This window comes from Crassostrea angulata, unplaced genomic scaffold (genome assembly GCF_025612915.1).
Source record: "Crassostrea angulata isolate pt1a10 unplaced genomic scaffold, ASM2561291v2 HiC_scaffold_135, whole genome shotgun sequence".
Classification (NCBI taxonomy): Eukaryota; Metazoa; Mollusca; class Bivalvia; order Ostreida; family Ostreidae; genus Magallana; species Magallana angulata.
Window position 1 is genome coordinate 61725 of NW_026441690.1, and position 22144 is coordinate 83868.

A 22144-nucleotide genomic window follows, 5' to 3' on the forward strand; every position below is an offset into this window, starting at 1 on the left:
AAGTGATATGTATACACACATTGCAGACGTCCAGAACTAAACAGAAGGTCAAAATTGAAATTCGTGCAAAAAGAAGACTCCAGGTGATCATTATTAAATTGTCGATTTTTCATTTTTCTTATAATTTAAAAAATAAATTATTCACAATCAATTCAATTTTGACCTTGTCAAATAACCATTCCTTTTTCTTCTTTTTTTTGATACCAATTAAATTTTCCATCATGATAAATAAAAATATTCAATTTGGCGTAAAACAATGTAGAAGAGTTAGATATATTTCAAATAGTTCTCCTTATCAACATTTGATATTTATGATCATTGTTTAAACGGAAACCAAATTAAAACTTTTTCTTTATTGTTAACAAAGGATTTTAACCTGCATTTGAAAAAAAAAATCAGGTTCTCTTCTCATTTTGGTGTCGAAGTCACAATAAAACCCTTCAAGTATATTTTAACATTTATTCAGCTTTAAAAAAGTACATTTAATTTTCTTTTGGCTGGGTGGAACTGCAAAAAAAAAATTATGTAATTGAAAAATATCATAAGAAGTGGAAACTAACTTGTTCTTTTACATTTAAATTATTATTATTACCCACACCAACATGATTTTTTTTAAATTTACTTACGTCACTTCCATGCATGAAGAAACATGCTTACTCTCCTGGTAACTTTCCTCCACACTTAAAAAACAAAAAGAGTTTTGTGTTTTTTAGATCAAAGTTAAAAAAAAAGAGTTTTGATTTTAAATTTCATTTTAAAAGTTCTTTTAAGGTATCCGATCCATAATAGCCTCAGATTCAATGAATCTGGTTGCACAACAGATGTGTATGGGCTTAATACTCAGTATACTTGGACCTAATTTTCCTATTTAAGTATTAATATGTAAGAGTGGAATGTGTCCTAATTAATGAACTTTCCTTTTTTGAAGAGTTGCCCCCCTTTGCTTTTATTCTATAAAAAATAATTCTAAAAAATCTACACGGTATAAAATTTATTTTCAATAGTTTGTGTATTCCTAATGATAAAATACATCTTTCCACCAAAGCATTTTTTGATATTCCTAGTAATTACTTTTTTATTTTAAGAAATGTGCTAGTCTCCATAGACCTTAATGCAATCTTTATTAATTAATTACTGTTTAGTTAGTAACATTTTTGAAAATTTCTCTCGGTAAATCATTTTCTACTCGAAAATGCTTTAAATAAATATCAAAGTATTAAATACATGATGGATATTCAAGGTTGGAAAAATTTGGTCCTAATATGGATCGGATACCTTAAGTAAATAAAAACTGAACTTACATTTTATTGGCCCCTTCCTGAACTGGTCCGGGACCACTTGCACTCTCATCTTCATACATGCAGTAAAAAAGGTTTTTTAGAGTATATATATATATATATATATATATATATATATATATATATATATATATATATATATATATTCATAATATGAATGCGTAAATTTTACGTCGCAAGAAATTTTTTACTATAAATAAAATAACAGACCTGCTCCAGTTCATGAACTTCACTAACTCCTCAAAAATGGAACTAAAAATAAAGAAATTGAATAATAAGTAACAGAATAATACGTTAGCTTTGATTTATGAGTCACTGAACATTTTCAGAATGGAGATCCGAACTTTTCATCGAATATTTTTTTTAATTTTTGTTTTCTTATGATATAAATAAATATATTTTTACTTACTCGTCACTTATTGAGATAATTTCTCTTCTGAAATAAAACAAACAAAAAAAATCAGTACAAAAAAATTAAAATATTACGCAGTAATGATTTTTTTTAAAATGCAATAAAACGTAAATGTGTACGATACTTACGGGTTTCGAACGGGGGCGTTAGGCGGCTCTCTGGAAAAAAAAATCATAAAAATTTTGTTGGATTTTAAAGATTCTTCTTTTGCTAATTTGTATTAACTACAAAGCAATATTAACTTACTTCAAAGGTGTACTCTAAGGTAATGTAAAAAAGAATCAATATTATTTTTAGGAGGGGATTATTGTGTAACAACAAATCTCATCAAGATAACCAAACTACGTTTAAAATAATGATTAAATACCTCGTTCGCCTCTCATTTTCTATTTGTTCAACACTAAAAAAAAAAAAAAAAAAAAAAAATCAAATGCAACTAACCAGATGCGTGTAATTTCCAAAACCTGTAAGAAAAGTCTGATACTCACGGGCACAGCGTGTTTTTTTTTCAGAAACTTTGTGATCCGGGTAAGATCCCGATTCACGTGGCGCATATCCTTACAGATGCATCGACTTGAGATAAAAAAAAAAATAATAACATTATTGTTTCACCCCCTTAAAACTATTTTTTGAAGGAATATCATTGGTGAATTTTAAACAAGAGGCCCATGGGCCACATCGCTCACCTGAGGAACAATAGGTATGATAAAATCAGCTTAATGGAGTCATAATACAAACTATCTGGACAATGTACAATAATACATGTTGATCCTGTATAAATAAAATCCATTTTTCCCCTGGATTTTTCCCTCTTTTCTAACAGGATGATTTTATAGTCATATCATATGTTGAGTATTGCAGTTCTCAAAAAGATCCTTAACAATTGTTTATATATGGGATATAAACATACATAAACTCTGAACCTTCTTGTGAGGCCAAAGAATTGTCCTGGGGCCAAAGTTTTAACAATTATAAAGAATCAACCGGCTGATTAGTTTCTGAGAAGAAGATTTTTAAAGATTTACCATATATATTCCTTTGTTAAACTTTGACCCCCCCCCATTGTGGCCCCACCCTACACCTGGGGATCATGATTTTCACAACTTTGAATTTACACTACCTGAGGATGCTTCCACACAAGTTTAAGCTTTCCTGGCTGATTAGTTTCTGAGAAGAAGATTTTTAAAGATTTACTCTATATATTCCTATGTAAAACTTTGACCTTCCATTGTGGCCCCACCCTACCCTCGGGGGTAATGATTTTCACAACTATGAATCTACACTACCTGATAATGCTTCCACACAAGTGTCTGCTTTACTGGCTGATTAGTTTCTGAGACGAAGATTTTTAAAGATTTACTATATATATTCTTATGTAAAACTTCGACCCCGATTGTGGCCCCACCCTACCCCCGGGGATCATGATTTTCACAACAACTGAGGATGCTTCCACACAAGTTTCAGTTTTCCTGGCTGATTAGTTTCTGAGTAGAAGATTTTTAAAGATTTACTCTATATATTCCTATGTAAAACTTCGACCACCCATTGTGGCCCCACCCTACCCCTGGGGATCATGATTTTCACAACATTTAATCTACACTACCTGAGGATGCTTCCACACAAGTTTCAGCTTTCCTGACTGATTAATTTTTTAGAAGAAGATTTTTAAAGATTTACTCTGTATATTCCTATGTAAAATTTCGCCCCCATATTGTGGCCCCACCCTACCCCCGGGGATCATGATTTTCACAACTTTGAATCTACACTACCTGAGGATGCTCCCACACAAGTTTCAGCTTTTCTGGCTGATTAGTTTCTGAGAAGAAGATTTTTAAAGATTTACTCTATATATTCCTATGTAAAATTTCGACCACCCATTAAGGCCCCATCCTACCCTCGGTTTATGGGGAGCAAAGCGGACCGAAAACCCTTGGCTAGCGAAGATGTCGGGGGTAATGATTTTCACAACTATGAATCTACACTACCTGAGGATGCTTCCACACAAGTTTCAGCTTTCCTGGTCTTATGGTTCATGAGAAGAAGATTTTTAAAGATTTACTCTATATTTTCCTATGTAAAACTTCGACCCCCCATTGTGGCCCCACCCTACCCTCGGGGGTCATGATTTTCACAAATTAGAATCTACGCTACCTGAGGATGCTTCCACACAAGTTTCAGCTTTCCTGGTCTTATGGTTCATGAGAAGAAGATTTTTAAAGATTTACTCTATATATTCCTATGTAAAACTTCGCCCCCCCCCCCATTGTGGCCCCACCCTACCCTCGGGGGTCATGATTTTCACAAATTAGAATCTACACTACCTGAGGATGCTTCAACACAAGTTTCAGCTTTCCTGGTCTTATGGTTCATGAGAAGAAGATTTTCAAAGATTTACTATGTATATTCCTATGTAAAACTTCGACCCCCCATTGTGCCCCCACCCTACCCCCGGGGGTCATGATTTTCACAAATTAGAATCTACACTACCTGATGATGCTTCCACACAAGTTTCAGCTTTCCTGGTTAAATGGTTCATGAGATGAAGATTTTTGAAAATTTCTCCTAATTATCTCCCTTTGCAAAAGGGCGTGATCCTAAATTTTCAAAAATTTCAATCCCCTTAGGCTAAGGATGCTTTGCGCCAAGTTTGGTTGAAATTGGCCCAGTGGTTCTTGAGAAGATGTTGAAAATGTGAAAAGTTTACAGACAGACGGACGGACGGACAGACAGACAGACAGACGGACGACAGACAAAATGTGATCAGAATAGCTCACTTGAGCTTTCAGCTCAGGTGAGCTAAAATCCACCCTAAAATCTGCAAGAATAAACAAAAACAATAGAAACCGATTTTTTTTTAGAAAAAGAGATTTTAACTTCTTATTGTCATAGGTGTGTCGGTGTAACGCTATAACCCCTCCCCTTAACTTTAGAACAACGGAATGAAAAACATTTAAATTCTGTTCATTTACAGAAACGAAGATATTCTGTCTTTATATATATATATATTTTTTTTATTTTTTTTATTTTTGATATTTATTATTCCGTTTTTAAGCGCTAAGCGCATGCGCAAGCGCTTATTAGGGTTTCTCAGATCTCATGATCTTTCCATGATCTTTCAATCAACGACATCTATCGGTAGTTTCAATCGTGGTTGCGTTCAATACTACAAATATCCAGACATAGTAAATATATTTGCTACAATCAAGTTTTTGTGAATTGAAGAGATTGGGTGCCGTTTAAGTTTCTATTCAAGTTAAAGTTAGAATTGTTTCGATAGAATATACATGTATGATAATAAGAGCAACGTTCGCCGAATTGTGTAGGACAAAATTACGATTAATATTAACTTTACAAGAGAAAACGTGTAAGTTAACTTTTCATATACGCGCCCAATGATATAAAGTTTTAATTTAAGAAACGTTTATATGTTTGATACTGCACATGAAATAATTTTCAATTTTTCGTCATTTTCTCACTTAGCGGACACATTAGCAACTTAAGATTTAAAATTCGTGGATCTACCTTGAAATCGAACGCAACTCGACAGCGACCTCTATCATGATGTAAACAAAGTGGGGTTCTATGATTAGTGTACAAGGTCTCATAAAATATCTCCGCGGTGAAATATAGTTCTAAAAAGAAGGTGTTTAAAGTTTTCATATTGTTGTTTAACTTTATTTCTTTTACACTTTTAATACTGAAATGCCAGATATAAACCATTTACCACTTAATTACTGATATATTTGATTTATAAATGATGAGGTCAAACCCGCGGAATAATACAATATTTACTTCGAGAAGGTGAGAAAAATCTTAAACGTGGGCGAACCTGAGAGCTGTTTAAACAAGACGAAGACAATTAAAGTAGGCGGAGAAAGAATCATCAGACCGAGAAAAGGTAAATACAATCATATATCTGGCGGTAAATTTGATTGAAGAGTACATACAGTGCAATTGCTTTTAAACCATTTTCAAAAGTAGTACGTCGAAGCAGATCTATTCGTTATAGTAATATGAGAGTATTTGAATGAAAATTTTATTTACGATTGTTTATAATGATATATATTTGAGAACATTGAGAGACTTGAGAATCATGAGATACATGAGAGAATTCTGAAACTCCAATGAGAAATTTGACACGACTTAGAATTTTGACACACATTTGAGATTGATGACTTTATGAGAGATTTGATGATACCCTTGATGAGAGATTTTATGAGAATTATGAGATTAACATGAGAATTATGAAACTTCAATTAGAATTTTGACACGACTAAGAATTCTGAGACACGCATTTATGAACAATGAGTCAGTATAAAAATTATGAATTGTGAGAAACATACAACTTGAATTTTGACAAAGACTCAAAATGTAGATCAATTATGCTTTATAACAATGTTGTCTTTATGAGAAGTGAGAACTTTGATTTTGTATAATTAATACTGACACTGTAGAACTTTTCTTGAAACCTTGTTTAGATAATTCTAAAAAGGTCCATTAGTTTTGAATTTTGATTACAAATTCAAAGAATATAAGATTTTTGTAGATGGTGTATAATTAGTTTTTTTTTATAAATTAGAAATTGATACTAGTAATGTAGAGTTTTATGTGTCCATTTGTTTCATCATTTGGCTAAATTATTCTAAATTTTTTAGGAATGACAGCTTAATCGATTATTTTAAAAAATATAACTGCGGGATATTATATGAAGCGTAATTTAATAATCGACATAAAATATTTGCCTGCCTGACGTTCAAGTTCCCTTTGTAGTCATGCCAAATGAATCCGATACAGTTGCAAGTATGCTCTACAGATCAGGACTAATTCTCTTATTTTGTGTCAACTTATTTATTGATTAGGATAATAATTTAATACCATTCGATAGTACACAGTTAAAGTATTGAAAGAAAATGGCTACAAATGATTCTCAGAAAAGAGTAGTTCAAGCTAATTTTAGTCAAGGGGATGTTTATTTCTCTAATGAATCCAGGGTAGTGTATGACAAACTGTGTTGTCTTCATAATGCAAAGTTGTTTGAAAAGCTTTGAAGATATTGACAGAAACGATTTGAATTTTACATTAGTGAAAGGTGATATTTTGTATAAAAAGATGTGTCAATATGGTTTTCTTCGACCAAATCAAGAACTTTGACAGTTTTCAGATTTACCAAAGTTTGTCAATTTCAAATGCGTTAGTTTCTCAATTGAAACTTTATCGACATTTTATGGAAACATGTCAGTCAATGGAAGTGTTGATGGTGTTGGGAAGAAGCTAGAAACAAGTTTGAATTCAGTGTTGTCATCTTCTTGTTCCAAACAGTTTGCCATCCTAATTTTCCATTCATCTGCAGTTGCAATCACTTTTAATGAAAGAAATGGCACATATGGAGTATTTGACTCTCATAGTCGGGGTTTGAATGGTTTGTGTGATCCAAATGGATCAGGTGTTTTAAGTACTTTAGCATCATTCCAAGATCTGTGTTCATTTCTGAGAAAACTATGTATTTCATTGTCTCCAACATCAACTTTACAAGAAGTTCAGTATGAGATTTGTCGAGTCAAAATAGGAGTTTCCAAAAAGCGGAAGAAAACTTCCTTAGATTTGGATACAGATGTAGATGATGACCTGAACATTACTCACTCAGTAAGTGGCAAAACATGTGAACATGCTTTTGATATTGTAAATAGCGAATCATCATTGAATACGGAAAAAACAGAAAATGATTTCACTTTGAAGGATGTTACTGATGCAAGAATAGACAAAGTTGTTCAAAACTTTCAAAAGAAAGTTTGTCATGGACCCTGTTATATATGCAGTTGCTGTACACAAACATGGTTTAGGGAAAATGTTCATAAAGCCACTTCCCTCATTGGTTCATCAGATTTATTGCAAAACTGTTTACTTGGAATCAAAAGTGTGGAAAATACAGAATGGGTATGTAATACTTGCTATAGAAATCTAAAATCTCAAAAAATTCCATCCTGTTCTGTCTTCAATGGAATGGGGTTCCCAGAGAAACCCCCTGAGCTTGACATTACTGAACTTGAAGAAAGATTAATAAGTCCAAGAATACCATTTATGCAAGTCGTAGAGAAACCTCGTGGTGGTCAGAAAAGTTTGAGAGGAAATGTTGTCAATGTACCATCAGATGTGAATTCTACAGTTACATCTTTACCAAGAACTTTGTCAGATTCCGAAACTGTTCAGGTTAAGCTGAAAAGAAAGATGAATTTCAAGCACTCTGTATTGCATGAAGCAATCAGACCAAACAAATGCTTGAAAGCTTTAAAATGGCTTTTGAAAAACAGTTCATTATTTCAGACAGAAGGGATTAAAATGAATGAAAATTGGAACATAGAATCAGAAATGCATGAATGGCTAGGGTATGATGTGGGTAATAGTGAAAGTGATTCACATATTGAAACATTATCAAGTGAAACTGAACTGACTAATCAAAACAATGCAAATCATGATGATGACTCTGATGAGTGGACAGAGGATCCAAATTTTGAATACAGGCTAACTGGTAGCACAGATACATTGCTTCATCCCGTTGATGTAAGGTCCTTGTGTAAAACCTTTTCATTTGCCCCTGGAGAAGGTCAGGTACCACTTGGTCTTTATCAAGACAATAATGCAGAATATTTAGCATTTCCAAGTATTTACTGTGGTCAGAAACGTCCCGAGAACAAAGACAGGCAAATGCCCGTGCATTATAGCACTATCTGCAAATGGGAATTGAGAAGTGTTGACAGACGTGCAGCTTGTTCAGTTCCAAATATTTTCTTTAAACTAAAAAAACTGCAAATCAAGCAAATTCAAGATCGAGTAAATTTGGCTATGAGAAAGTGTCAACTGAATGGGCAAAAAGTTACAGTAGGACAAGTTCTGAATCAATCAACTTTTGATAATATTGTGAGACTTGATGAGGGTTATCGTGTATTACGGCAGTTGCGTGGATCTCCAGCTTACTGGGAAAGTGCAAAAAGGGATGTTTTTACAATGATAAGGCAGTTAGGTGTACCTACCTGGTTTTGTTCTCTATCAGCTGCTGAAACCAGATGGCCATCTCTTCTCAAAATTCTTGGACAACAGGTTAAACATGTTGAATACACCGATGAAGAAATTGCCAATTTTACATGGAAAGAGAAGTGTGAGCTTGTACAAAGTGATCCTGTAACATGTACACGATTTTTCAATCACAGAGTGCAAGTTTGCATTAGTGATGTTTTGAAATCATCAAATTTTCCATTGGGAAGAGTTGTGGACCATTTCCATAGGGTTGAATTCCAACAAAGAGGATCCCCTCACATTCACATGCTTATATGGATTGAAAATGCACCCCTGTATGCAAAATCTGACAAACAAGATTTGGAGAATTTCATTGACACCCATTCTTCATGTCAAAAGAGAAATGATATCCCAGATCTCATCAATTACCAAACTCATAGACATGCTCGCACATGTAGAAAGAAGGGGAAAAATATTTGCCGGTTCAATTTCCCCCTACCTCCTATGTCAAGAACACAAATTCTTGAACCATTACAGGATGCTGAAAAGGAAAAATATCCAAAAATTGTTGATGAATATGAAAGAATTGCTTCTCTTTTGAATGAAATGAAAACTGGCTTTGACATGTCTTTTTCAGAATTTCTTTGTAAACTTGAAATTTCAGAGGAAATGTACATAATGGCTCTGAGATCTTCATTGAAATCACCAAAGGTTTTCCTAAAAAGAGATGTATCTGAAATCAGAGTCAATTCTTACAATGAAATGATATTGAAATGTTGGCAAGCAAACATTGATGTTCAGTTTATTCTTGACGCATATGCCTGTGCTGCTTACATTGTTTCATATATTTCAAAATCGCAAAGAGGAATGTCAAACTTGATGTACGAAGCTTGTAAAGAAGCAAGGCAAGGAAATAAAACTTTGAAGCAGCAAGTGAGACATATAGGGAACAAATTTTTGACTCATGTAGAAGTATCAGCTCAGGAGGCAGCATATTTGATATTACAGTTACCACTGCGTGTTAGCACTAGGTCATTCGCATTTATTAACACCAATCATGATGAAAACAGAACATTCCTTTTAAAACCATTGGATGTTCTGTCAGAACTACCCGAGAGTTCAACAGATATACAGTCAGATAATGCTTTGAAACGTTACCAGAGACGACCAAATGCTTTAAAAAATATCTGTTTGGCTGATTTTGTGTCACAATTCGATGTTATTTCAGAGAAAAAAAATGAAGGTAATCAGAACAAAGATGGTGATTTACCGGAGGATGAAAGAAATGAAGAAGACGAGGACATGCTTGCAGAACAGGATGAAACTGTAGATTCATTGCAAATGGAGTATCACATGAGAAATGGAACAATTCTTAGGAAACGCAAGACAAATAAAATAATTCGATATGTAAGATTTAACAAAGACCAAGATCCTGAGAACTTTTATAGAGAACAACTTATGTTGTTTTACCCTTGGAGAAATGAGACAAAGGATTTGCAAGGAAACTATGGAACATATGAGGAACACTACAAAAGAAAAGTTGAAATCATAAATGCCAATAAACTTAAATATGAGGTAGATGAAGGCATTATTGACATTGTTGAAAAGAATATGACAGATTGTGATGAAGAATTCCACGTGATTGCAGCAGAAGTGCAGCACAATGAAGAAGTTGACCAATATGAAAAAACAGATGATGAAAACATATTTCATGGGTGTTTCAACCCAAAAGATATTGGTCTCGACTATGACATTGGCCTTGATTTAGGCATAACAAGGAAACAAATCAGCATTTGTGATACACCTGTGAACTCACTTAGTCATAATGATTATATGAATTTGGTCAGAACTTTGAATGAAAAACAGAAAATATTTTTCTATCATGTATTACATAAAATGAAGATGAATGAAGGACCAATTTACTGTTTCTTGACTGGTGGAGCAGGTGTTGGAAAAAGCATTGTAACTACTGCTATTTACCAGGCTGTGACAAGGTATTTTGCAAAAAAAATCCATGAAAATCCAGATGATGTGAAAACTCTTTTGTGTGCCCCAACAGGAAAGGCAGCTTACAATATAGGTGGACAAACAATTCATTCTCTTTTCTGTATTCCTGCAAATCAATCTTTGAAGTACAAACCATTAGATATGAAGCAGTTAGATTCCTTCAGAGTCAAATTCCGTAGTTTGAAAGTTATTTTCATTGATGAAATATCCATGGTTGGAAACAAACTTTTCAATTACATAAATCTAAGACTTCAAGAAATATTTGCTACAGAGAAACCATTTGGTGGAGTAAGCATTATTGCTATTGGAGATTTGTTTCAGTTGAAACCGGTATTTGATGGGTGGATCTTTCAGAATTTGGTAGATGATTATGGACCTTTGGCAGCAAATCTTTGGCAAGACCATTTCAGGGTATTTGAATTGACAGATATCATGCGTCAAAAGGATGATAAAAGTTTTGCTGAACTACTCAATAGAATGCGCAAGGGATTGCATTCTTCTGCTGATATTGCCACTCTGAAAACAAGGTTAAAGTCACTTGATTCCATCCCATCCTCTTTGCCTTACTTGTACACTATTAATGCACAAGTAGATGAGCATAACTTGCTAGCATACACAAATGCAGAAACCAGTAAAAAATGTACAATTTCAGCCATAGATACTGTTAGTGGAGATGTAACTAAAGACATTAAACAGAAAATTTTGTCAAAAGTTTCTGATGATCCATCAAAAACAATGGGGTTATTCAAAAATTTGCTAATAGTTGAAGATATGCCGGCTGAAATTTGTATCAATATCGATGTCGAGGATGGTCTCACTAATGGAACAACATGTTTGGTTAAAAAATTAGACTTTCGAGTGGAAAATTCACAGAGGTTCAGTATTATTTGGGTTGCATTTGAAAATGAAGCTGTTGGTTCAAAAGCACGTACAAAGTATGCACACCTTTTTGCTCCATATTGCAGTAAATCTTGGACTCCTGTCTTAGAAATTACAAGAAATTTTAATGTAGGCATGTTTCGCTCTGCATATGTGATCAGAAGACAGTTTCCTTTGCGTTTGGCCTGTGCTAAAACCATACACAAATCTCAGGGGTCAACCATGAATAAAGCCGTTTTGCATTTTGGAAAAAGGAAGCAAGAACACATGCATTATGTAGGTTTAAGCCGAGTTAGAAAATTAGAAGATGTGTTTTTATTAGAACTAAATGAAAGTAAGATTTCTGTATCAAAGAGTGTTGCTGATGAAATGGATCGTTTGTACTCGGAGGCTACTCTACACTCATGTTTGCCACTTTTACAAAATCTGAACGAGGATTTAAAACTACTGTATCATAATTGCAGATCACTGCATTTGCATATCAATGATATGAAGTTGGAGAAAAACTTGATATCAGCTGATATCATTGCTATAGCCGAAAGCAGACTAAAACCATCAGATGATGCTACATGTTATGAATTACAAGGATATAGCACCTTTAGATTTGATGATGAGAAATACGTAAGTGGAAGGCCATATCACGGAATACTTATTTATTCAAAGATCCCTTTCCAGAATATAAGAAGACTCCATATTATGGCAACTGAAACAGTGCTTTGTCATATAATTCACCGGGAAAGAATATTGCAACTTGTCTTCTTTTATTGCTCTCCTCAAAAAGCTTCACAGGGGTATTTGTGTCAGTACCTTCAGAATTTGTTTGAATTGCTTGGAACAGAACATCATTTTGTTATTATGGGAGATGCAAATGTTGACTTTTTTACACAGACTTGTTTATCAGAATTTCTCATAGACCATAAAGTAAGCCAGGTTGTTCACTCTGTTACAAGTGATTATGACTCATGTTTGGACCACATTTATACCAATATGATGTGTCCTTCTCAAATATCAAGTGCAACATTGGAGTCATATTACTCTGACCACAAGCCAATTGTGGCTTATTTGCCATATCATGATGATCATACTGATGAACTTGAATAAAAACAAAAAACCTTGAAATTATCATGATATTTAAGCATTTTTTCAGTTGTCAATGTAACATAAACTCAGTTGTCAATATAACATTCCTCTTGGGGTTTAGAAATAATTTTTCATGCCGAATCAGACTTGAACTTGACATAAATTTAAATTTCAGTTATTCCATTAATATGAAAAATCTGAGTTACAATCAGGTGTATATTAGTTAATTCGAAAAAATATACATTTGCAAAAGAAACACTTTATTCCCTGTTAATTTTGTGAGATAAACTGTATTATCAATATAATATTTTTTTGTGCCATCAAAAGCTATTCTCTATCTCTTCTGACTTTGTTTCAAAGTTGAACAGTGACAATATTGTTATTTCTTTGTAGAATGCCATTCAAAAGCATTCTTGACCTCAAGGAGGAAAAATGGTATAACTGTCAAAGTGTTTACAAAAGGAACACATCGCCAAAAACAACAAGAATGGGTGAAGGCAAGAATAGATGTACCAAATGCCATAGAGGAATCTGCAGTTTAAATGACCATGCCCACATCACCAATAAAGAAGGTTTCTGAAACAAAGACTTCTCCATGGAGATCCATTTTCTCTGTTAAGAGACAAATAATCAAAGTAAGACTATAGTAAAATCTCAATCTTTGACATTGATAGCAAAAAACAACATACATTTACAACATGTTGGTATTTTATTCATGTACATCTGAATTTCTCCATTTGTTTATTTTAGAATGAAGCCTCAAAAACTGTTACGGTTAATGGAACAACACATTTATTAGATCAATAACTCTTCAAGAAGATAACCCATGTACATTGATGTCACTCTTTAGACAGAACTTGCAGAACAAGAACAACAGATAGGGAATTCAAATCAAAATCTCCCATTGTCTGTTGAATGAGTTGCAAGATATGGAACTCTTAATTCAAGTAGGAACACTATTGTTTAGGTCAATTATTTGTTCATTGACTACATGAATGTATATATGTATTGCAAATTACAACAATATTATAACTGTCATTTTCAAATTTAAATTGTTTTTGTCACACTTAACTACCATATTTTTAAAAGATATACTGATAAAGAAAGTCAATCTGACATTTTTTAATATATATTTGCAATTTTCTTTCTTTGCAGAAAATACAGCCACTTCAAATTCAAATTAGTGGACACATGGAAGCACTTAGGTCTACAATTGCAATAGGGCCATTAAAGAACAATCAGTGGATTCAAACTACAGGGACATTACAGTTCAACTATAATCAGTAATGAAACAACATTATCAGAAAGTGACAACCATGCCTCCAGTCTCTCCTTCAATGAACCAAAAGATTATCTCTTGGAGTAAAATCCCAATTAACATTATTACCACACAACAAGGATCTGAAATTCTCAGTCTGAACATTGCATTTACTGACAACAACCACAACACCAATCTCAAATGAGAAGGAGATGGATTTCATACTGTAATTTCAGCTCTATTTATCAACTCAAAAATTTTTGTATACTTCTGAAAATTAATTATTCCCAATAGTTATGTAAAATTCTGAGGAAAAAAAATGTTTTCGAAGTATACACTCTCCCTCCTTTTTATATATTGTTATAACAAATATCATTCCAATTTTTAGAAAAAAACGTTTTTTTTTTTATTTTTATCGTAAAGGATTTAAACAAAAATATATTCAAAATGTGAAAGAACATTTAAGCTTTTGTTGTGCAGCAATATTGCTTGTTGTGTGTAGATGTATATTATATGAATTTTGCAAACATTTTCCATTTGTTACAAATTAAGACATGGTTAAACCTTATCTGCAATTTTTTGATACACTTGTTTGTCCATTATTGTTATCGATGAACAATTTTGTGACATGATTACTATTAAAGAAGTATTGTTATGGTTATTAACATCTTGCAGATTGGATTGTGCTTGTATTTAATTCATACCTGATGTACATGTGTTGGTTTTTAGTTTGTTTTGTTTTTTATCTTATTACATGTTGAAACCAATCTCCAGCACCATTAAATTTCATATTTAATTTTCTAGGCCAGCAAACAGATTTTTGTAATATTTATCACACTTAACTACATTTTTTTATTGAAGAAAACATGTTTTTCTTCATCCTAAAGAACCTCTACTTGTTTATTTTTTTTCATTCCTTTTTTCAGTGTCAAATAATGTTTTACATTACCATTGTAAGCATTTCTAACTTTGTATTCATTGTGAAATTCTTTGCAATAAAACTTGTTAAATCTCTTAAATTTCTTTCCACTTTTACCTCTACAAATTACTTAAGACCTGCATGCATTGTGCAAATTACTCTTAATTCCCTTTACAATTTAAATTAAGATATAAACGAAATTATAAATGCATGGCTAATAAAATGAATATAAATGTTTTCACCTGCACAAAACATCAATGTTAATCTGAGATAACCTAGAACATTGTTTATGAAACCAATAATTACCTTTTTGCAAATATTTCAAAAATTGAAACCTTTCATTTTCCAGTAAACATGGTAAGGCTGTCAAATCAAACAAAAAATGGTACACCTTCATTCTTTGACATACTTTATAGATTTTCTCTTTCCTTCAATTGTTGTTCAACAGCGTAGAAAATGTGGTACAGCAATAACTAAAAATTTGCAGGTTGTGAGTTTGAATCCCGCTGGGACTTTCATTGTATAAATTTTTGCCTTATCCCATTTCTTTTTCAAATAGTGTTCAATTTCAAAATTCTAAAACAGAGAAAGTATATCTCATGTACATTGCTTATTATTTGATTTAACAGATGTTCCTTAATACAGTAACAAACAGCAAATGCTTAGCGCTTCTCAGTACTTTCAGTACTTTGATTATACAGATAACAATAATTCATAAACAATTCAGGAATAAGTTAGGAAAACATAAATCTAGATTTGACGATTAATACATAGATATCTTGTATATTAAGTCGAATATATTTTGTTTTCAAACAATGAATATACATAAATTGGATAAATTGTATTTTAACAAACAGTTGCATTGTATAAGTATATGTATAATATAGAAATACTCTGATACTATTGGACAATTATGGTCCACCAGGGTCCTTACAACACAAAAAGTCCAAACACTCCCCAGTGGACGATGCTACATGAGACTGTTCTCTCAAAGTAGCTAAATACTTTATAGAATTACAAATTAAAAACATGTAAGTACACGTATATATCACAATGTATCAGCAAAATTTGAGAAAATACGTTGTTTGTCACATTTCATAAGACGTAACATAGAAGAATATTGAATAAGAGCATTTTTGACACTTTTACACACATTTATTTCAGTTTCTTGCAGAGATTCAATTCTACAGTACATTTTGTATTTATATATTTTATAAGCAATGAAAGAAATTAATAAATTCAACGACTCAATCTTGTCGTTTATTTCAGTTTCTTGCAGAGATTCAATTCTACAGTACATTTTGTATTTATATATTTTATAAGCAATGAAAGAAATTAATAAAATCAACGACTCAATCTTGTCGTTTTGTTCTAAATAAAAGCCTAGAATAATATGTTTCCATTTTATATCGATTAATAAAAAGGAACCTAGTTTTCTCCAAATATGTTCAACATTTTTACATTCAAATAATAAATGTTTAGTGTTTTCAATTGTTTTGCATATATTACAGTTATCCCCCTTGTCCCTTAACCATTTATTATGGAGCATTTTGTAATTAAATTCAGCTATTTTATTGTCATTTATATCTTTGACTTTTCTCGTGTATATATTTTTCCATAGATTTGAATCCTTTAACGGTATTGCAAACTATTGAGAAAGTTTAGTTTGATAACACGGTTTAACAAATTTCTTGTGTATTAAGTTTTTATAAAAGAATTGACATTTTTTTTTATTTAAGCATGACACCCCTGTTGTAAAATGAAATTTCTTTTCATTTTTAATGTTCAAATATTTAACATTTGTAAAATTATATTTTTTACACAATGGTTTTATAACTGATAATAAAGTTTTATATTCACAAAGCCAGTTAGACTTTCTCTTAATAATAGTGGAAAGCACTTGTAGTGTTTTTATATTCCCGTTATCATCTATTAAGTCCTTTAAGTAGTGTATATTACTGTTAACCCAGTTTTTAAAAAATGTTTCTCCTTTTATATTGATGTTGTTATTATTCCAAATGGGTTCTTTTAAAATATCGTTAGGTGATATGTTATCGAAGATACATCTTTGTTTACATTCGTTAAATGAACTTAGAATTTGTTTGTAGAAAAGTGGAAGTTTCCCTATTCTATCCAGTGCATTTAAATTAGTTTCAGAAAACTGTAAGACGTAATGAAGATTTAAATTAGCTTTTTCCGAAAAACTCCCAAGGATTTCAAATAGAGAGCCCTTAAAAGATAACAATCGCGGTATCCACGCTGCTTTTAGAGCATTGAACTTACTTTCAATATCTATAATTGATAAACCTCCATCTGTTATATCGCCTATCAAGGTATTTTTCCGTTTATTTTTTGCATAGAGTATGGAAAATTCCTTAACTTTACGTTGAAAAAGTTCCCATTTATCTATTGGATTTTGCACTTGATCTACTTCATCAACTAATTTTGCAATATAATCTTTGTATTCCTTATTTTCTAGATATGAAATATTTAATTTCCAATAATTCGGACCTCTGGAATTTTCAGAGATATTAAAATACATTTTTAAATATCTATGATCACTCATTCTTGTGCCGCGGGAATGAGTACCCGGTAATTTCCTCACTATAATATTACCTACTTGAAAACAAAAATTGTTACTCATAGAGATATAGTCAATTCTACTAAAAGGAATATCTTGGGCATTACACCATGTGTCACCTTTCAGTTCAGGATGCTCTCTATCCCAAACATCCACCAAATCAAGCTGGTTTAACAAGTTTATCAAATAATTCTTACTTTCATCTTGTTTATCATTGACACGACAGTTAAAATCACCACACAAGATTATGTTTTCCTTTAAACAATTTTTCGTAATAAAGGTATGCACTCTTTTAAAAAAAATCAACCCTTTTGTTTATATCATTAGGTGCGTATATATTGACAATTGTAAATATTTCATTATCAAATTCAACATTCAATAATATTTTCCTACCATCAATTGACTTTTTAACATTTAATATTTCGACACTTAAATTCTTTCGAAAAAGTATGGAAACTCCTTTACTGTGTGACGAATCGCTAAATGAGTGAAAAATTTTCCCCAGCCATCCGGCATTATATTTAAGTTCATTTTTATCAATAAAATGAGTCTCTTGTAATAAGATAACATCACATTGAGATAATTTAAGCCATTCATATAATTTTTGACGTTTTTCATCAGAGTTAAGCCCTCTTACATTAACTGAAAGGATTTGTAATTTTTCCATAATATCTATACTCTAGGTAAATAGAATACAATATAATAAGTGGAATTCAAGTATTAACATACCCAACGTAATCATGAGTTTCAAAAGAGTCAGTCACTGAGAGCATCTATGTTTCCTCGTCATCTCCATCCGTCTCGGATGAGAGGTCTCGTCCGGATGCGGAATCGGAATCGTGCTGATGGGCGCGTATTGCACTGAGCATAACCGCTATGTCGCGCTGCTTGCTGCTCTGTTTTGAATTATGCTTCTGTTGTGGACTGCTCCATTGGTCACTCTTTTTGCGCTTCCGTACCTTTTTTGCGATTTTGCTTAGGATATGCCCTAAGAGGTTTTTACCTGGCCATGCTTGCTGCTTGGTATTTTCCGATTCTGTTTTGTTGAGCCCGGTCCCCCAGGTGTCATTGTAAGTAGATTCAGCTAGCACCACGTTTCATTTGACCGATCTTGGTTTTTCCCGGAACTGCTGAACTTGGACGCATTTATTTTCAATCACTTCGGTCATGACGGCTTCACAGGTAGTGGACCACTGATCGTTGATCCTGACCTTGTCACCGAGTCGTTTGGCAGATAGAGCATCTTTAGCTGTTTGGATGGTTTTGGCTGCATCGAGGTCGCCACACCGCATTGCCTTAGCATATTGAAAAGCATGCTCTGCCGATTTGTGACAAACCCCATAGAGATTGATCTCGCACGGAAAGAAGTTGGACAGTACAATATCTTCTCCGTTGAATGCAATCACATGTTGCTGGGGCTCGTAAGATTTGCATTTCGGGTCGCCAGGAGAATGGTCTTGCTCCAAACACACCTTGCATTTAGGATTGTTTTTACAGTTGTTCCTGGTGTGATCTGTGTCCCAGCATTTGGTGCACAAAAATTTCTTTTCATGTTTAGGCTGCCCATAGTGAAAAATGAGGCATCTTAGCCCAGCGCAGTGATGTACTCTATCAAGAGATGTTCCCGGAGAAAGAGGTGCTACATAAACGAAGCGGTTACCATTCAAAACACTCGTCATTCTTTTGGTGACTGGGTGTCTGATTTTTTCATACAATATTTTGCTTTTCAAATCTTATTTTAGATTCTCTAAAAGTTCGAGCACAGAAATGTCGGACACCGAAAGCGGTAATCCACAGACTCGGATTTATAGTGTTTTTTCATTTGGGTTATGGTTTTCCGAAGAATACGGGTTAGTTTCAAAAAGGACAGGGAGATGTTGTTTATCTCGCAACCGTCAGAGAGAAGTTTGTCCCTGCTTTCTTTGTCTTTCAGGTAAAAACGCCACAGGTTTCTATCCTGCTGTAGGCAATGTAAGGAATTGCCCACTACGGCCGTAACACGTTCCATAAGATCAAAGTCTGTGATCCGACCTTTGTCTTTGCATTGAATATCTGAATCCTTTAGATATAACGGTTTTATCGTCGGCTCTGAGAGCTGCTCAGCCATGACGGTACTCATAATCGTACAGGTATATAACACAGGTAATACAGGTGAGTAGATATCCACACGAGATCACGATTGTAAACAATCAAGCAAAAAGTCTATCAAAAGTCCAAAATCAAAAAAGCAAGAGAAAAAAACATATGTACAAAGCCAGGAAGGATTCCTGACACATATCCAATGAAAATGAATGATCCAAACTCAATAGATATGCGAAAATTGTCAGAAGACTCGGGAGCCCGGTACAACGCGTCTACCTTGTCCCGTGTCAAGTGATATATATATATATATATATTTTTAAATCATTACTGAATTGAGAGAAGGGTGGGGGCCCTTAATTCATTGCATGCGCGGATCTAGAGGGTTCGCGGGGGGTGGGGGGGGGGGTCTTGTACATAGATTAATGTGTTAATTAAATTAATTCTTAATTCTCTATCTCTTTATAGAGGAAATAAAAGATGAATGAATGAATAGTAAAATTATCGCACATATGCCTCGGACCTCCTTACCCCTGGCAAACACAATTATCATTCTGACCCCCCCCCCCGAAAAATTTTCTGGATCCGTGCATGCATTAACATTTTCATCCTAAAAGTTTAGGTACATACTACATACATACATTGTGTGTATACGAGGAGTTTATTAATTAATTTGACCAGATACTGTAAATTTTCGTGAATAAGTGTGACTACTTTCAACAATATATCATCACCTGAGAGTGGGATCAGGGTAACATGATATTACATCGTTTAACCGTAAGGGTGACACTATATAAATAGTGCCTGTTTGGGAGGGTAACAGTTGAAATTGACACCCCGAGAAAATCATTGTCAACCGACGCGAAGCGGAGGTTGACAATGGTTTTCGAGGGGTGTCAATTTCAACTGTTATCCTTCCAAACAGGCACTATTAATTTTGTAATACTGAATGTCTTGATTTTAAAGAAAACTTAACTGCTCTTACATAGGAATAACGTGAATTCTACAGCGAACCGTACGCGCATAATTTTCGCGCATGTAACAATTTTTAATGTTACCCATTGCTAAGTGCGTTGCCAACGTTGAGGGTAATAGAACGGATTATGAACTGCGTCTAAACCAATCAGATTTCAGTATTTAACATGAAAGTATAACAAAATGAAATAGCTAAATTATCTTTAACATTATTGTGTCAGTTCTAATCAGTGAGACAATGATAGGTGTATATTATATCAAAGTCAAGTTGAAAAATTTCTGATCATTTTCATTCAATTCATACAGAAAGAGGATAAGTTTGTCAGATTTTGATTCTGCGTATATATATTTACAAATGCATTTCATTACAATCTTTATTTCTATGATCGGATGTAGATCAGCATTTGAATGCAATTTCTGTGACTGCACTCCATTTTCTGTGGAATGTAAGGGTGAAATTGTGTGCCCGCTGGATGCTCAATATGTTAAAGTACAGTGTGAAATAGAAAAACATTTATCCAGTGATATAATTCTACAATTAATGATCGCAGGACCCGGCTGTCGACCAGTTGAAGACTATGCACATTTCTGCTTTGAAAATAATATTAAAGAAATTATTCTTCTGTATACTTAAAAAAAAACCTGTATTGTGCAGGTAAAAAATCTTTTCTTTCTATCACTTCTTCCTTCCTTTCAACTCCACGTTGCTAAACACAGTTTATCACCTGTGTGAATAATTGTTCTTTCTATCCTTTTCTTTCTCTCTCAAAAATATGCGGTATCGTTGTATGGGAGAACTCCGCCTCCTGTCAATCTTGACATGTAAACATACTGCTGACCATCAAGAAATTTGCACGCAGCCTTGACTTACGTAATATTCTACTGACCATGTACAATTTACAAAACAAGAGGCCCATGGGCCACATCGCTCTCCTGAGGAACAATAGGTATGATAAAATCAGTTTAATGGACTCATAAGTAGTATATGCGTCTGTATATGCCCTGAAAACAATGGGGGTCTATTGTTTGGGGAGGAACAAAAGAAGAACAATGGGGGGTGGTTGACCTACATTTGGGGACAGGTGCCCGACACGAGACCTGTGCATAGCAACAAATCAAGACTAATTATTAATTTAGACTGACGATTACCCGACCAAGAAACAGCGTAGCAACAAATCAAGACTAATGATTATTTTTAGACTGACGATTACCCGACCAAGAAACAGGAACTTCCGAATCACAATTGGGTATTGAATGGAGGAATGCGTCAGTGACCTTTAAAAAGAGTTAAGGGGGAGGAGACTTGGTTGAACACGTGTTTGATAAAAGATCGACCCTATTGTTAGACACTGGGTAGAATGAATACCTGAGTGTAGTAAAAATCGTTTTTAAAATGAAGATAGCTAAACGTCGAGAGAAAAATACATTTTGGTGTTTCTGAAGTATGCCAGTATAAATGACTGTTTTTAAAAAAACAAACGTGTTCTGTTAAAATGAACTAGATTGAGAGACTTTTTAAATGGAAAAATCAGTCAGTTTTAACTGATCACCGTATATATTTATAACGAGAGAAATGACACCCGTTCTTTTAAATAAAAATGTATACATATTTCAGAGATCATCTCGGGATGACTGTGTGAATTTT

The 22144-nt window shown here is 33.4% G+C and overlaps 1 protein-coding gene across 1 annotated transcript; it reads right to left on the bottom strand.

Annotated features, from left to right (window-relative positions):
* Window positions 1-482: 482 nt before the first annotated feature.
* LOC128169456 (uncharacterized) lies at window positions 483-8779 on the bottom strand. The gene is made up of 8 exons (XM_052835596.1): window positions 8739-8779; window positions 2078-2110; window positions 1839-1868; window positions 1708-1734; window positions 1510-1550; window positions 1302-1362; window positions 627-680; window positions 483-507 (listed from the first exon to the last, which is right to left on the bottom strand). The coding sequence occupies exons 1-8, from the start codon at window positions 8777-8779 to the stop codon at window positions 483-485; spliced, it is 312 nt and encodes a 103-aa protein (XP_052691556.1).
* Window positions 8780-22144: the final 13365 nt, after the last annotated feature.

What these genes read in the sequence shown, in the direction of transcription:
- LOC128169456 (XM_052835596.1), bottom strand. Translation starts at nt 8,779, where the DNA reads ATGGCCATCTGGTTTCAGCAGCTGATAGAGAACAAAACCAG. An exon ending in CTGATAGAGAACAAAACCAG is followed by an intron (nt 2,111 to 8,738) that starts GTAGGTACACCT and finishes TTTTTTTTTTAG; the next exon opens with TGTTGAACAAATAGAAAATG. An exon ending in CAGGAAGGGGCCAATAAAAT is followed by an intron (nt 681 to 1,301) that starts GTAAGTTCAGTT and finishes TTGTTTTTTAAG; the next exon opens with TGTGGAGGAAAGTTACCAGG.